At 42.0% G+C, this 18716-nt stretch overlaps 1 protein-coding gene across 7 annotated transcripts in view; it reads left to right on the top strand.

Annotated features, from left to right (window-relative positions):
* Window positions 1-18716, top strand: part of LOC110498926 (homeodomain-interacting protein kinase 3) — a 45661-nt gene that overhangs the window by 807 nt on the left and 26138 nt on the right. For all 7 annotated transcript variants that reach the window (XM_090211645.1, XM_036958350.2, XM_090211633.1 and 4 more), the window contains exon 2: window positions 1736-2893. In XM_090211645.1, the coding sequence (XP_090067771.1) occupies window positions 2202-2893 (692 nt within the window). In that variant the 5' untranslated portion in view covers window positions 1736-2201. The remainder of the gene's footprint in view (window positions 1-1735; window positions 2894-18716) is intronic.

Raw genomic sequence — 18716 nt, 5'->3', positions numbered from 1 at the left:
AATAGCTAGCTACATTTTGTGGACTAGCCGCATACCAAATATACTGTGACAGTACTGCACACTATCAGTGAGGGGGGGGGGGCGTTTAATCCCATGTCCTCCCTATAGCTAGCTATACATTGCTGACAAGCTAACATTAAACGCTTAGCTAGCTAACGTTACATTCACCAGCCAGATAGCTTATAATCATATTTTATAACTCGGTCATATAGCTAGATAAAATATTCGCTGCATAATATACATACTAGTGGATTTCTGCCTTAACACTACTAGTTTAGTTACTTTCTTGAAGCCACGTAGTCAGGTGTTTTATCAATCACCCATACCCCTCAGTCTACTCTGCAACTCACCCATTTGTTGATGATTTACACGTGGCCTTTTATAGCAGGCAGCCTTCTAATCCAGAAATGGTGAGGAGGAGTGTAATTCAATACTGGGCTAGTGTCTCCTACCATTGCTGGGGTGTGGTGTAGGGACAGCAGGCATTGCAGCTGGCTCTGTTTTGGTACTTAGTGTGGTAGCTACTAAGTGTCTGACAAGCATATGAAAATAATGATAAAGAAAGGGGGAACCCCGGAGTGTGAACCTTTTTTTTAATGGGGGTTTTGTTTTGCACAGTTCCTTTCGGCAGGATGACATGCTTTAGTTAAATGTGTTATACAACTAGCCATGTTTTATATTTTGTTTTCAATATTACTTCAATTAGGAACTGAAGTAATGTAGATCCTTTTGATACAGAAGACACCCATTAGCCTGTCTGAACTTGGCATATTTGTACCCTAAGGTGTAACTAGTTTGTCTGGCTGATGTGACTCACAGCGAGGGAGTTGTAAGTGCAGTACTTGCACAGAAGTGTGCTCCTGAATGTGGTAATTTTTGTTTGATTCTATCAATGTTTTTTTTCCCCCTTGGGGTTGAGACCTCCAGTCATTTGGATTTGAAAATCCAGTTATATTGGCTGGGGCTTTGTGTTTTTCCATGTGGGCGTTTGAGTGGGAAAGACACAGGATAAACAATCAGTAAAAAACCATCCCCTTCATTATTGGTGCATCGTGCCTATATCAAAATAGCCTTTTCATACATGCCAGGAGGACTTTGAGTTAGGTGTTAGTAACTCTAGTTGTAACTAGTGTCATGTCAGCATAAAACCTTCCCATACTTTGAAGCAAACACTAACTATAATCAGCAGCACAGCTAAACCTGTCATGTTTCCCAACTTTGCTGGTACTCCAACAGAGACTATAGAGGCAAGCTTACATTTTAAACAGTTTATGCTGAATGCTTATCTTTTGACGTACAAGCAGATGGTCTGTCTCTGTTTGCCTGTGGTCTATAGTGTCACAGTTTGCTGGTTGAATAAAGCTGCTCTTATCTGCTGTAGTTACCTTTTTGCTTTCTCTGCTTTTCCTGCCTGAGTGACAGGCAGCATAGCTCGCCCACAGAGTTATGCGATCCCCCTCATTACGTTTAGTTTTGAGTTTTTTGCTGAATGCCCCAGTATAGCTTGCTATTGAACAAATAGCATGCCTGCCTTTCCCCCAATTTCTATCTGATCTAACTGAAATGTTTGCGTGCATCCTCATTAACATGCTTTGTTATCCTTCTCAATACAACTTCCACCAATCACCCACATAACAACAACGTGTCTGGCTAAATTGCATTTAACTCCCTAAAGATGAATTTACAGAAATGAAGTAGTTCAAGTAAACTAATCATTCCCCTTTCTCTCTTACAGGTATGACCTCACACGTTTTGGTCTACCCACCACACGTTTATCAAACCCAAACAAGTGCCTTTTGCAGTGTGAAGAAACCCACAGTTGAGCTCAATCACTGTGTTTTTCATAGGAGGACCCTGCAGACCTATATAATTGGAGTAAACCTTGGCATTGCTAAGCCTACCAATATCCTCCTTTCAATTATCTTTGCCGGCAGCTACATCCCTGAAAGAAGTACACAGGGAGTTGCTCCAAAAAACGACCCCCCCCCCCCCCCCCCCCTGTCAAGGCAAGGGTCCAGAGAAGCTGAGGCTGCAGGGGGACAGCAGTGTAGGTGCAGTCACCCTGGGTTTCGGGGACTGTGGCTAGAGAAGCAACAGTGAACAAGGTGAAGGAGGTAGTTCAAACCTCCTGTGCTCTAATTGGACAGCTTCCTGCGATGTGGGCTGAACTGTAAGGGTGAGTGGAGAACAGTGGGAAAGCCATGCAGATAGTGGAGGACATTTCCATGATACCTGCCATGTTGCAAACTAATGTAGGGAACAAGAACACCATGGGGGGAGTGTCCCCCAAACAGAATGTTGGTGGGACTGGGGCTCGTAATGCGGCAGGGGATGGGGACTACCAGTTGGTGCAGCACGAGGTCTTGTGCTCCATGAAGAACACTTATGAGGTGCTGGAGTTCCTAGGTCGTGGCACCTTCGGACAGGTGGTGAAGTGTTGGAAGCGAGGCACAGGGGAGGTTGTGGCTATCAAGATCTTGAAGAACCACCCATCGTATGCAAGGCAGGGCCAGATTGAGGTGGGCATCCTTGCCCGTCTGAGTGGGGAGAACGCTGATGAGCACAACCTGGTGCGGGCATTCGAGTGCTTCCAGCACCGCAGCCACACTTGCCTGGTGTTTGAAATGCTGGAGCAAAACCTCTATGACTTTCTCAAGCAGAACAAGTTTAGCCCGCTGCCATTGAAGGTGATCAGACCGGTCTTACAGCAGGTGGCCACTGCGCTGAAGAAGCTCAAGAGCTTGGGCCTGATCCACGCTGACCTGAAGCCGGAGAACATTATGCTGGTGGACCCGGTGCGACAGCCTTACCGGGTGAAAGTGATCGACTTTGGCTCGGCCAGCCACGTGTCCAAAGCCGTGTGCTCCACGTACCTGCAGTCACGCTACTACAGGTAGGTCGGGCCTGCCCCTTAACTAATAGGGTCTTGTTCATGCCTTTATCTTGCTAGAAACACGTTTTAAAAGTTAACAGAATTCAGGACAACCCCAGTAAGGCTACTAAGTAAGCACTAACCAGTTTGAGATACAGGGGCAGCATTTCACAAGGGTTAGCATCTTTTCCAGATCTTTAAGGTATTTAGGCTATTATGTTATGTAATGTGAACAAATGGCCCTGTAATAATCTACAGGTTTTTGAGGGAGCTTGACCGCATGCAAACACTTCTTCTGCACTGCCTCTGTTAACCATCAGTCACACCCAAATGAGCCTGGATTACGTAACCTGCTGAAGGAACAGAAATGGTTACGTGCACGAGAATGCCTTATGTCTTGCATGTTTCTGGATGAGACAAATGGAACATTCTCAGGAAGTATAAGCCTTTTTGTCACTACCCTATGTATACACAGGCATAAGCTTCCACTTGAACAATTATGTGAAATGTTTAACCAGTGTTGCATAACATACAGCCGTGAGTGACCACTTCCGTGTTATGGTGTAGAGCTTCTCAGAAACTGTCCTGGTCTGAGGTGCTTACAAGACCAGTTTCCTCTCATGCAAATATTTTAGATATTAAGGATTCTTTCTAGGCGCACTGGTGCTCCTAAATTACATTTACAGGTGGCACAGTAAAGTATTTAGGAACAAATGCAAGTAAAATGGTCGCACTACACAGCCCTGGCAGCCGAGGCTGCATGTAGCCAGAGAGGTCAGTCAGGCGGGGGCATGAATGTTGCGTGTAAATGTGCATTTAGAGACCGGAAATCAGGTGTTCGGACATTCCTCTGTTTAGTGTACAGCACATGGCACCCAGAAGTGTTTTTAGAACTCTGTATGCTTCATGGTATTGGGAACAACATCCACGTGTCTTTAAAAAAAAAAAAAAAATTTTATTTCACCTTTATTTAACCAGGTAGGCAAGTTGAGAACAAGTTCTCATTTACAATTGCGACCTGGCCAAGATAAAGCAAAGCGGTTCGACACATACAACGACAAGTTACAAGTTACACATGAAGTAAAACAAACATACAGTCAATAATACAGTATAAACAAGTCTATATACGATGTGAGCAAATGAGGTGAGATAAGGGAGGTAAGGCAAAAAAAGGCCATGGTGGCAAAGTAAATACAATATAGCAAGTAAAACGCTGGAATGGTAGATTTGCAGTGGAAGAATGTGCAAAGTAGAAATAAAAATAATGGGGTGCAAAGGAGCAAAATAAATAAAATAAATACAGTAGGGAAAGAGGTAGTTGTTTGGGCTAAATTATAGGTGGGCTATGTACAGGTGCAGTAATCTGTGAGCTGCTCTGACAGTTGGTGCTTAAAGCTAGTGAGGGAGATAAGTGTTTCCAGTTTCAGAGATTTTTGTAGTTCGTTCCAGTCATTGGCAGCAGAGAACTGGAAGGAGATGCGGCCAAAGAAATAATTGGTTTTGGGGGTGACCAGAGAGATATACCTGCTGGAGCGCGTAATACAGGTGGGTGATGCTATGGTGACAAAATATAATAATTTATAATATAATAATTTATCAATCCTACAAGCAATACAAAAATCTTACTATTGTGGGAGATTATAACAGTTTTAAATACCTCAATGGGCTGTAAAGGAAATCAAACTATCACTTAAGGAAATCACGAATGTCATGGATATACAGTTTAAGTCGGAAGTTTACATACACTTAGGTTGGAGTCATTAAAACACGTTTTTCAAACACTCCACAAATTTCTTGTTAACAAACTATAGTTTTGTCAAGTTGGTTAAGTCATCTACTTTGTGCATGACACAAGTATTTTTTTCCAGCAATTGTTTACAGACAGATTATTTCACTCATAATTAACTGTATCACAATTCTAGTGGGTCAGAAGTTTACATACACTAAGTTGACTGTGCCTTTAAACAGCTCGGAAAATTCCATAAAATGATGTCATGGCTTTAGAAGCTTCTGATAGGCTAATTGACATAATTTGAGTCAATTGGAGGTGTGCCTGTGGATGTATTTCAAGGCCTACCTTCAAACTCATTGCCTGTTTGCTTGACATCATGGGAAAATCAAAAGAAATCAGCCAAGACCTCTGGAAAGAATTGTAGACCTTCACAAGTCAATTTCCAAACGCCTGAAGATATCACGTTCATCTGTACAAACAGTAGTACGCAAGTATAAACACCATTGGACCACACAGCCGTCATACCACTCAAGAAGGAGACGTGTTCTGTCTCCTAGAGATGAATATACTTTGGTGCAAAAAGTGCTGATCAACAGCAAAGAACCTTGTGAAGATGCAGTAGAAAACGGGTACAAAAGTATCTATATCCACAGTAAAACGAGTCATATATCGACATAACCTGAAAGGCCGTTCAGCAAGGAAGAAGCCACTTCTCTAAAACCCCCATTAAAAAAGCCAGACTACGGTTTGAAACTGCACGTGGGGACAAAGATCATACTTTTTGTAGAAATTTCTCTGGTCTGATGAAACAAAAATAGAACCGATTGGCCTTAATGACCATCGTTATGTTTGGAGGAAAAAGGGGGAGGCATGCAAGCCGAAGAACACCATCCCAACCGTGAAGCACGGGGGTTGCAGCATCATGTTGTGGGGATGCTTTGCTGCAGGGGGGACTGGTGCACTTCACAAAATAGTTGGCATCATGAGGAAAGGAGAAGTATGTGTACAGTCGTGGCCAAAAGTTTTGAGAATTACACATGAATTTTCACAAAGTTTGCTGCTTCACTGTCTTTAGATATTTGTCAGATGTTACTATGGAATACTGACATATATTTACAAGCATTTCCTAAGTGTCAAAGGCTTTTATTGACAATTACATGAAGTTGATGCAAAGAGTCAATATGTGCAATGTTGACCCTTCTTTTTCAAGACCTCTGCAATCTGCCCTGGCATGCTGTCAGTTAACTTCTGGGCCACACATGGTGGCAGCCCATTCTTGCATAATCGATGCTTGGAGTTTGTCAGAATTTGTCAAGAGTTTTTGTTTGTCCACCCGTCTCTTGAGGATTGACCACAAGTTCTCAATGGGATTAAGGTCTGGGGAGTTTCCTGGCCATGGACTCAAAATATCGATGTTTTGTTCCCCGAGCCACTTAGTTATCACTTTTGCCTTATGGCAAGGTGCTCCATCATGCTGTAAAGGCATTGTTCTTCACCAAACTGTTCCCGGATGGTTGGGAGTAGTTGCCCTAAAAGGATGTGTTGGTACCATTCTTTATTTATGGTTGTGTTCTTAGGCAAAATTTTGAGTGAGCCCACTCCCTTGGCTGAGAAACAACCCCACACATGAATGGTCTCAGGGTGCTTTACTGTTTGCATGACACAGGACTGATGGTAATATTAATATTAATTAATATTAATTTATCATAACTTGCACAGTTGGGGTCACCTTGTCTTCTACGGACAAGCTTTTTTCCAGATGCCCCAAACAATCGGGAAAGGGGATTCATCAGGAAATCAGATTTCATTTTACGCAGAGTTGGGGTATATGTAACAGTTTGGGCAGCCTGGCTCATTGCGAACTAATTTGCCAGAATTTTGCGTAATTATGACATGACATTTGAAGGTTGCACAATGTAACAACAATATTTAGACTTAGAGATGCCGCCCGTTAGATAAAATACGGAACGGTTCCGTATTTCACTGAAAGAATAAACGTTTTGTTTTCGAAATTATAGTTTCCGGATTCGACCATATTAATGACCAAAGGCTCGTACTTCTGTGTTATTATGTTAAAATTAAGTCTATGATTTGATATTTGATAGAGCAGTCTGACTGAGCGATGGTAGGCAGCAGCATGCTCGTAAGCATTCATTCAAACAGCACTTTTGTGCATTTTGCCAGCAGCTCTTTGCAAGCACAGCGCTGTTTATGACTTCAAGCCTATCAGCCTGATGGCAGGTGTAACCGATGTGAAATGGTTAGCGGGGTGCGCGCTAATAGTGTTTCACTCGCTCGGAGATTTGGAGTAGTTATTCCCCTTGCTCTGCAAGGGCCGCGGCTTTTGTGGAGTGATGGGTAATGCTGCTTCGAGTGTGGCTGTTGTTGATGTGTTCCTGGTTCGAGCCCAGGGAGGAGCGAGGAGAGGGACGGAAGCTATACTGTTACACTGGCAGTACTACACCTGCATTGCTTGCTGTTTGGCGTTTTAGGCTGGGTTTCTGTACAGCACTTTGAGGTATCAGCTGATGTACGAAAGGCTATATAAATACATTTGATTTGAATACTAAAGTGCCTATTAGAACATTCAATCAACAAAGGTTAATGAAATACAAATGGTGTAGAGAGAAATAGTCCTATAAATACTATAACTACAACCTAAAACCTCTTACCTGGGAATATTGAAGTCTCATGTTAAAAGGAACCACCAACTTTCATATGTTCTCATGTTCTGAGCAAGGAAGTCAAACTTGAGCTTTTTTACATGGCACATATTGCACTTTTACTTCCCCAACACTTTGTTGTTGCATTATTTAAACCAAATTGAACATGTGTCATTATTTATTTGAGGCTAAATTGATTTTATTGAGGTACTATATTAAGTTAAAATAAGTGTTCATTCAGTATTGTTGTAATTGTCATTATTACAAATAAATTGTAAAAAATCAGCAGATTAACCTGTCTGGGAACGGAACCCCGTTCCGCTAGCGGAACCCCTCGCCAACAGCCAATGAAATTGCAGGGCGCCAAATTCAATCAACAGAAATCTCATAAATCAAATTTCTCAAACACACGAGTATTAGGCACCATTTTAAAGATTAAATTATCGTTAATCCAGCCACAGTGTCTGATTTCAAAAAGGCTTTACAGCGAAAGCTCCACAAACGATTGTTAGGTCACCACCAAGTCACAGAAAAACACAGCCATTTTTCCAGCCAAAGAGAGGAGTCTCAAAAAGCAGAAATATAGATAGAATTCATCACTAACCTTTGATAATCTTCATCAGATGACACTCATAGGACTTCATGTTACAAAACATGTATGTTTTGTTCGATAAAGTGAATATTTATATCCAAAAATCAAATTTTACATTGGCGTTATGTTCAGTAGTTCCAAAACATGCAGTGATTTTGCAGAGAGCCACATCAATTCACAGAAATACTCATAATAAACATTGATAATAGATACAACTATTATACATGGAACTTTAGATAAACTTCTCCTTAATGCAACCGCTGTGTCAGATTTCAATTTTTTTTTACGGAAAAAGCAAAACGTGCAGTAATCTGCGTACGGCGCTCAGACACACAAACAAGCCATGCAGATACCCGCCATGTTGTGGAGTCATCAGAAGTCAGAAATAGCATTATAAATATTCACTTTGATCTTCATCTTCATTCACTCCCAGGAATCCCAGTTCTACAATAAATGTTTGTTTTGTTCGATAAAGTCCATAATTTATGTCCAAAATACCTCCTTTTTGTTCTCGCGTTTAGTACACAAATCCAAACTCAGGAGGCGCGGGCAAGTCCAGGCGAAAGTTCAGACGTAAAGTCATATTGCAGTTCGTAGAAACATGTCAAGCGAAGTATAGAATAAATCTTTAGGATGTTTTTATCATAAATCTTCAATAATGTTTCAACCGAACAGTTCCTTTGTCTGTAGAAATGCAATGGAATGCAGCTAACTCTCATCGGAGCGAGCGAGACTGAGCTCATGGTACTCTGCCAGACACCTGACTCAATCAGCTCTCAATCCCCCCTCCTTCACAGTAGAAGTCTCAAACAAGGTTCTATTGACTGTTGACATCTATTGGAAGCTTTAGGAAGTGCATATGACCCCATAGACACTGTATATTCGATAAGCAATGACTTAAAAAACTACAAACCTCAGATTTCCCACTTCCTGGTTGGATTTTTCTCAGGTTTTTGCCTGCCATATGAGTTCTGTTATACTCTGACAGTGTGTTTTCTATCCAAATCTGCTAATTATATGCCTATTCTAGCTTTTAGGCCTGAGTAGCAGGCAGTTTACTCTTGGCACCTTATTCATCCAAGCTACTCAATACTGCCCCCCAGTCCCAAAGAAGTTGAGGCAGGCAAACTTAAATCAGTTTTACCAAATTTTTACCAGCATGTCACATGTGCAACTAGGGGGGGGGGGGGGGGGGGAATCCTAGACCTCCTTTACTCCACACACACCGATGAATACAAAGCTCTCCCCCGCCCTCCATTTGGCAAATCCGAACTTAATTCAATTTTCCTGATTGCTGCTTACAAGCAAAAACTAAAGCAGGACGTACCAGTGACTCGCTCAATAAGGAAGTGGTCAGATGACATGGATGCTACACTACAGCACTGTTTTGTTAGCACAGACTGAAATATGTTCCGGGATTCATCCAATGGTATTGAGGAATACACCACCTCAGTCATCGGCTTCATCAATAAAAGTGCATCGATGACGACGTCCCCACAGTGACACTACGTACATATCCCAACCAGAAGCCATGGATTACAGGCAACATCTGCATCGAGCTAAAGGCTAGAACTGCCGCTTTCAAGGAGCGGGAGACTAATCCTGCCGCTTATAAGGAATCCCTTTTGCCCTCAGATGAACCATCAAACAAGCAAAGCGTCAATACAGAATTAAGATTTCATCCTACTACACCGGATGTGACAGGGCTTGAAAACTATTACGGACTACATAGGGAAACCCAGACGCGAGCCTACCAGATGAGCTAAATGCCTTTTATGCTCGCTTCGAGGCAAGCAACACTGAAGCATGGATGTAAGCACCAGCTGTTCTGGATGACTGTGTGATAACGCTCTCGGTAGCTGATGTGAGCAAGACCTTTAACCTTTTGTGACTAGGGGGCAGAATTTTCATTTTTGGAAAAATAACATTCCCGTAGTAAACGGAAGATTTTGTCAGGACAAGATGCTAGAATATGCATATAATTGACAGCTTAGGATAGAAAACACTAAAGTTTCCAAAACTGTAAAAAATATTGTCTGTGAGTATAACAGAACTGATATTGCAGGCGAAAGCCTGAGAAAAATCCATTCCGGAAGTGACTCATGTTTTGAATGCCCTGCGTTCCGATGCGTCCCTATTGAGCAGTGAATGGGCTATCAACCAGATTACTTTTTCTCCGTATTCCCCAAGGTGTCTACAGCATTGTGACATAGTTTTACGCATTTATGTTGAAGAATACCCATACTACATTGCGCAAGTGGTCACCTGATGGCTCTCATAAAATACAGAGGTAGCCATTATTCCAATCGGTCCTACTGAAAAACCAATTGTCCCGGTGGATATATTATCGAATAGATATTTGAAAAACACCTTGAGGATTGATTATAAACAGCGTTTGCCATGTTTCTGTCGATTATTATGGAGCTTATTTGGAATATTTTTCGGCGTTTTCGTGACTGCAATTTCCGGGCGATTTCTCAGCCAAACGTGAAGAACAAACGGAGCTATTTCGCCAACAAAAATATTATTTTGGAAAAAAGGAACATTGGCTATCTACCTGGGAGTCTCGTGAGTGAAAACATCCGAAGCTCATCAAAGGTAAATTATTTAATTGGATTGCTTTTCTGATTTCCGTGACCAAGTTACCTGCTGCTAGCTGGACAAAATGCTATGCTAGGCTATCGATAAACTTACACATATGCTTGTCTAGCTTTGGCTCTAAAGCAAATTTTGAAAATCTGAGATGACGGTGATTAACAAAAGGCTAAGCTGTGTCTCAATATATTTTACTTGTGATTTTCATGAATAGGAATATTTTCTAGGAATATTTATGTCCGTTGCGTTATGCTAATTAGTGTCAGTCGATGATTACGCTCCCGGACACGGGATGGGGAGTCACTAGAGGTTAAACAGGTTGACATTCACAAAGCCGCTGGGCCAGACGGATTACCAGGATGTGTACTCAAAGCATGTGCGCACCAACTGGGAAGTGTCTTCACTGACATTTTCAACCTCTCCCTGACCAAGTCTGTAATACCTACATGTTTCAAGCAGACCATCATAGTCCCTGTGCCCAGGGAAGCGAAGGTAACCTGCCTAAATGATTACCGCCCCGTGGCACTCATGTCGGTAGCCATGAAGTGCTTTGAAAGGCTGGTCATGGCTCACATCAACAGCATCCTCCCGGACACCCTAGACCCACTCCAATTTGCGTAACGCCCCAACAGATCCACAGATGACGCAATCTAAATGGTACTACACACTGCCCTTTCCCACCTGGACAAAAGGAACACCTATGTGAAAATGCTATTCATTGACTACAGCTCAGCATTCAACACCAAAGTGCCCTCAAAGCTCATCAGTAAGCCAAGGACCCTGGCACTAAACACCTCCCTCTGCAACTGTATCCTGGACTTCCTGACGGGCTGCCCCCAGCTGGTAAGGGTAGGCAACAACACATCTGCCACGCTGATCCTCAACACTGGGGCCCCTCAGGGGTGTGTACTTAGTCCCCTCCTGTATTCCCTGTTCACCCACGACTGCGTGGCCAAACATGACTCCAACGCCACCATTAAGTTTGCTGACGACACAACAGTGGTAGGCCTGATCACCGACAATGATTAGATGGCCTATAGGGAGGTCAGAGACCTGGCAGTGTGGTGCCAGGACAACAACCTCTCCCTCAATGTGAGCAAGACAAAAGAGCTGATCGTGGACTGCAGGAATAGGTGGGCCGAACAGGCCCCTCATCGATTGGGTTGTAGTGGAGCAGATTGAGAGCTTCCAAGTTTCTTGGCATCCACATCACCAACAAACTATCATGGTCCAAACATACCAAGATGGTTGTGAAGAGGGTGCGACAAAACCTTTTCCCTCTCAGGAGACTGAAAAGATTTGGCATGGGGCCCCCAGATCCTCAAAAGGTTCTACAGCTACACCCTTGAGAGCATCCTGACCGGTTGCATCACCGTCTTGTATGGCAACTGCTCGGCATCTGACTGTAAGGCGCTACAGAGGGTAGTGCAAACGGCCCAGTACATCACTGGGGCCAAGCTTCCTGTCATCCAGGACCTATATACTAGGTGGTGTCAGAGGAAGGCCCATAATATTGTCAGAGACTCCAGTCACCCGAGTTATTGACTGTTTTCTCTTCTACCACACCGCAAGCGGTACTGGAGTGCCAAGTCTATGACCAAAAGGCTCCTCAACAGCTTCTACCCCCAAGCCATTAGACTGCTAAAAATGGCCACCGGACAATTTACATTGACCCCCCCCCCCCTCCTCTTGTACATTTGTACACTGCTGCTTCTCACTGTTTGCTTGTTACCTATGCATAGTCACTTCGCCCCCACTTACATGTACAGTTTACCTCAGATAGCCTGTACCCCTGCACACTGACTCGTTACCGATACCCCTTGTATATAGCCTCGTTATTCTTATTGTGTTACTTTTTATTTTAGCCTACTTGGTAAATATTTTCTTCTTGAACTGCACCATTGGTTAAGGGCTTGTAAGCATTTCGCGGTAAAGTCTGCACTTGTTTTATTCGGCGCATGTGGCAAAGTTTGATTTGATTTTAGGTTTAACTTCAAGAAAATTATTAAGAAATGTAGCCAGTTCTTTCTATGACAATCATTAGAAATATGATGGCCATGCATAATTTTTGCAATAAAGACTGCAATTTCATTGTAAGCAATAGAAAATGCAAGTTGAATGGTTTTAAATGCAGGCTTATATGGTCTGTTTTGGAAATGTAGATTTTTTTTTTCAACTCTAAAGTGACCTCTGTAAGAGGGAGAGGTGTTTCATGAGGGATTTTACCTCTTTCATGGTGTTTCTTATTGGTGACTAAAGCTTTTATCTACTAGGCCTAAATGTAGTCAAACTGCTTTGTGAATCCAATCAAGTGTGCAGCCCATGACTATTACTGTTGGATTAGATCAGAAATGTGTTCAAATTATACTGCTGCCTGTGACATGTATTTTAGGCCTTATTGTTTTATAAGTTTTACATGTAAAGTGATTTTTCTGAAGAACCATACTTTGCCTAAAAGCTCTGTTTTTTCAAAGTCACTACCCTGACTTTTGTCTCTACTCTCAATTGTTGTTCCTGCTGTGTACAGGCTGCTTCACTTCGCCTGCCGTAAAGCTTACCTATATTCCTGGCATGTTTCTAAACTTATGGTAACCCCGGTTCTGACATCAATGATTGTTAATCCAAGGACTGCAGGAAAATCCTGGTTTTAAGAGCTTGGCTGGCTGGGCTGATGGGACAGTGGATGAGCAGTGCTCTCTCAGCTGGAACAGAAAACAATATTCCAATTTTTGCGTCAAAGGCTTACCCATGCTAAATGTGTTTTTAGTATGGCTTAGAGCACATCTCAACCAATCACAATGCTTTTTTTGACCAACCCGTTGTAGAATTTCTCCCTTTAAATGTGGTCAATACCATAAACACACAGACACGATCAAGAACAATTATTAGAGGGAAAACACAGGAACAGTTTTCCTAAAGTAAATTATTTTCTAGCTGACGTCCTGGTGACTTGTTTTTTAAACAAAAAAAGTAAAACTTCCCAGTTGTATCTATTGTATCTATCTTTTGTTGTTGCATTAGTAAAACCATAAGGGTGGCATATATTTCAAAATATATAGTGCGAACGGCCCAGTACATCAAGGTATAAAATTATTATATTTTAAAATCTATTTTTGGGCTTAGTTGTGGTCAATTTGCAGTGTACAAATGTATTATTTATCTTCCAACCATCTACTGTAGTTGCCTACCCTTGTTATTGATTGCCCTCAGTTTGTTAGATTGACCACGGTGGAGATCCTAGTGAAGAGCGGGCTTTATTCATAGTCATGCTCGTATGCTGGGTTGTCATGACAAAGCACACTTTGGTAGGGTATTTACAAAGTAATGCCCTTACGAAGATGACCTGTGTTCTCCTTTCTCCAACATTTTAAAGCTAAATTTATATTGCCAAGTTTGAACGACAGTTCCAGCATCCATCCGACGCACGGTCACACTGCTCCTAACTCTAATTCACATATGAGACCATAGATGTTAACTAGCTTACAGGTTTGCACTCTCCTTTCCTTTCTTCAACTATGGTTTGAGGTACATTACAGTTTGGATGAAGGAGTGTGTAAGAGATGAAGCATGATCCACTGCTGCTAGAAATAGCCCTCTGGTGTTGGACAGTGTTGTCTGACTCCCGTAGATGGTGAGCTGCTGGCAGGGGCCTCAGTAAAACATGCCAGAAGTTTATCCCTGTGAGGTCACTGTCTCTTCTGGCTGATTTCAGATCAGTTTCTAGATTAAAAGATATGTTCCAGGCCACACTTCTTTTTTTTGTGTGGGTGTTTTTGTTCTCTTAAAAGTAGAATCATTTGCCTGTCACCTGACCTTTGAGGAATTTAGTCACTGGGTGTGTTTTCACTGCCCTGCTTTTCAGGTTTGGATGTTCTTTGGGCATGTGTGCTCTTGATCAGTTCCCACATGTAGTGAAAGTTCTTATGAGAAAATAAATGTAACCCATTGAGATGGGAGAAAATGGAAACAATTGCATAAAAATATGGATACATTTCCTAATTTAGGTCTAATCATGAACACTGGTAACATGTACATATTTTCAAACTATATATTTGTATGAGCTGATCAGTCTTCTCCTTGTATGAGCTGAAAGTTTAGAGGGACGGCCAGGTCTTGGTAGATTTTCAGTGGTCTGATACTCCTACCATTTCAATATTATCGCTTGCACAGTGCTCCTTGGGATGTTTAAAGCTTGGGAAATCTTTTTGTATCCAAATCCGGCTTTAAACTTCTTCACAACAGTATCTCGGACCTGCCTGGTGTGTTCCTTGTTCTTCCTGATGCTCTCTGCGCTTTTGACGGACCTCTGAGACTATCACAGTGCAGGTGCATTTATACGGAGACTTGATTACACACAGGTGGATTGTATTTATCATCATTAGTCATTTAGGTCAACATTGGATCATTCAGAGATCCTCACTGAACTTCTGGAGAGAGTTTGCTGCACTGAAAGTAAAGGGGCTGAATAATTTTGCACGTCCAATTTTTCAGTTTTTGATTTGTTGAAAAAGTTTGAAATATCCAATAAATGTCGTTCCACTTCATGATTGTGTCCCACTTGTTGTTGATTCTTCACAAAAAAATAGTTTTATATCTTTATGTTTGAAGGTCTCAAAGTTCAAGGGGACCGAATACTTTCGCAAGGTATAAAATGATTATATTTGAACATTTATTTTTGGGCTTAGTTGTGGTCAATTTGCAGTGTACAAATGTATTATAATTATCTTCGAACCATCTACTGTAGTTGCCTACGCTTGCAGTAGGAACATTATAATGTCATATTTACAGATATCCTAAAGGTAATGCAGGGTTTGCTCATCAGTTAACCATTCTCTTGTGAGATTTAAGTTTTGAATTGTGTGGTTTGGATTTGGGTTAGGTGTGGTGTTTTTAGCGTACATTCCCTTTTGGATGTAGCGGTGGTTGCCTGTGTTCCTCCTGAGGTGCTTATTCCTATAATGCCTCAGAGTAAATGGAGCACTGTACTCTGAATAATTCAGCCGGCAGCTCAGGTGTGTGTGTTGATTAGGTTTCCTGGACAAGAGGAGAGGTCTGGAGTTACACAGCCCAAAAGTTTCCCTCCATGCAAGGATCTAAAGCAGCAGGCTATAACAGGCATCGTAGTGTACGTTCTGTTAAATTCAGGCGAGTAGGTTTTCTCTTTTTTTTTTGTAGTGCATGGTGCTTGTAACTCCGGGGCAGTAGGTTTGATTGCTGGGACCACCCATAAAATAGGCACGCATGACTAAGGCTGTGTCTACACTTGACAGTTCATGCAGCTTTTGTATTCTGAACACATCATGCGTCTACAGTATTCAGAGCCCCTCTTTCCACATTTTGTTACTTTACAGCCTTGTTCTACAACTGATTAAGTGTCCCCCCCTATCTAAATACAATACCTCATAATGACAAAGCAAAATCAGGTTTTATATAAATTGTTTTTCATTTTTATATAATAATATCTCATATTTACATAAGTATTCAAACCCTTTACTCAGTACTTTGTTGAAACACCTTTGGCCGCGATTACAGCCTCGAGTCTTCTTGGGTTTGACGCTACAAGCTTGGCACACCTGTATTTTGGGAGTTTCTCCCATTCTTCTCTGCAGATCCTCTTAAGCTCTGTCAGGTTGGATGGGGAGCGTCGCTGCACAGCTATTTTCAGCTCCAGAGATATTCAAAGCCAGGCTCTGGCTGGGCCACTCAAAGACTTGTCCCGAAGCCACTTCTGCGTTGTCTTGGCTGTGTGCTTAGGGTCGTTGTCATGTTGGAAGGTGAACCTTCGCTCCAGTCTGAGGTCCTGAGCGCAGGTTTTCATCAAGGATCTCTCTGTACTTTGCTCTGTTCATCTTTCCCTCGATCTGGTCTCCCAGTCCCTGCTGATGAAAAAACATCCCCACAGCATGATGCTGCCACCACCATGCTTCACCGTAGGGATGGTGCTAGGATTCCTCCAGATGTGACTTTTGGCATTCATGCCAAAGAATTCAATCAGGGTTTCATCAGGACAGAGAATTGTGTTTCTCATGGTCTGAGTCATTTGGGCTATTAGGTACCTTTTGGCAAACTCCAAGCTGGCTGTCATGTGCCTTCTACTAAGGAGAGATTTCCATCTGGCCATAAAGGCCTGATTGGTGGAATACTGCAGAGATGGTTGTCCTTCTGGAAGGTTCTCCGATCTCCACAGCAGAACTTTGGAGCTCTGTCAGAGTGACCATCGGGTTCTTCGATTGCTCAAGCAAGGCCCTTCTCCCCCGATTTCTCAGTTTGGCCAGCTCGAGGAAGGGTGGTTCCAAACTTCTTCCATTAACCTCTAGCGTCGCGCAAACCCGTATCCGGGAGCGTAATCATAGCCTCAAGCTCATTACCATAACGCAATGTTAACTATTCATGAAAATCGCAAATGAAATGAAAGAAATATATTGACTCACAAGCTTAGCCTTTTGTTAACAACACTGTCATCTCAGATTTTCAAAATATGCTTTTCAACCATAGCTACACAAGCATTTGTGTAAGAGTATTGATAGCTAGCATAGCATTAAGCCTAGCATTCAGCAGGCAACATTTTCACAAAAACAAGAAAATCATTCAAATAAAATAATTTACCTTTGAAGAACTTCGGATGTTTTCAATGAGGAGACTCTCAGTTAGATAGCAAATGTTTTTTACAAAAATATTATTTGTGTAGGAGAAATCGCTCCGTTTTGTTCATCACGTTTGGCTAAGAAAAAAACCCGAAAATTCAGTCATTACAACGCCAAACTTTTTTCAAAATTAACTCCATAATATCGACAAACATGGCAAACGTTGTTTAGAACAAATCCTCAAGGTGTTTTCACATATCTATTCGATGATAAATCATTTGTGGCAGTTGGGTTTCTCCTCTGAAGCAAACAGAAAAATACATGCAGCTGGAGATTACGCAATAATTGCGACGGAGGACACCAAGCGGTCACCATGTATGTAGTGTAAAATGGTCAATCTTCCAATGAAATGCCTACAAATACGTCACAATGCTGTCGACGCTATGGGGAAACGACAAAGTCTAAGCTCATTCGTGACCCATACACAGCCATATAAGGACTCATTGAAACACAGCGCCTTCAAAATCTGGGGGTACTTCCTGTTTGAAATTTCATCTTGGTTTCGCCTGTAGCATCAGTTCTGTGGCACTCACAGACAATATCTTTGCAGATTTGGAAACGTCAGTGTCAATTATATGCATAGTCGAGCATCTTTTCGTGACAAAATATCGCGCTTAAAACGGGAACGTTTTTTTATCCAAAAATGAAGAGCGCCCCCTATATCAAAGAAGTTAAAGAATGATGGAGGCCACTGTGTTCTTGGAGCTTCAATGCTGCATAAATGTTTTGGTATCTTTCCCCAGATCTGTGCCTCGACACAATCCTGTCTCTGAGCTCTACGGACAATTTCTTCTACCTCATGGCTTGGTTTATGCTTTGACATGCACTGTCAACTGTGGGAACTTTTATATAGAATGGTAAATGCCTTTTCAAATCATGTCCAATCAATTGAATTTACCGCAGGTGGACTCCGATAAAGTTGAAGAAACTTCTCAAGGATGATCAATGGAAAAAGGATGCATCCTAGCTCAATTTCGAGTCTCATAGCAAAGGTTCTGAATACTTAAGTAAATAAGGTATTTCTGTATTTTTTGTATACATTTGTCTAAATGTCTAAATCTGTTCGCTTTGTCATTATTTTAGAATAAGGCTAACAAAATGTGGAAAAGTCAACGGGTCTGAATACTTTTGGAATGCGTTGTACATTCAAATGTCTACCGTGTCCTGTTTCTCTTTTCTTGTGCTATATTCAAATGCCTGTATGCATTTTGCAAATGGTGGAACAGGCTAAGTCTGATGTCAGTAGCCAACTACTGTAGCTAACTAGCCAGCTAATCTCTGTATCTATCCAGCTAGCTAGCAAAGCTAATGGGATTGCAAACTGGCTAGCATTTATGAAGCCAGCAAACACGTTCCTAACCTGCTAGCATTCATTATTATAATATTTTTGAGCGCAAGGCTATTTTTGGATGGTAGATTTGTGGTCCAGCCCACAGGGCTGTCAAATGCACGGTTTGCTGTGTCCGTGATGTTATTTTACAGCTGTTGTTGTTAGCAGTGCACTAAGCCCTGGCCCACTGAGGTTAGTGAGCAGGATATGAGCTGTGTACTTTTGGAGTGTTACGTCCTGCCCATTTAAGTAAGGCTGGCACAATTACAGTATAATCATGTAACGTGA

The sequence above is a fragment of the Oncorhynchus mykiss genome, chromosome 2, assembly GCF_057628025.1.
Source record: "Oncorhynchus mykiss isolate SJ-2025 chromosome 2, ASM5762802v1, whole genome shotgun sequence".
NCBI lineage: Eukaryota > Metazoa > Chordata > Actinopteri > Salmoniformes > Salmonidae > Oncorhynchus > Oncorhynchus mykiss.
This window is presented reverse-complemented; position numbering and strand designations above follow the sequence as displayed.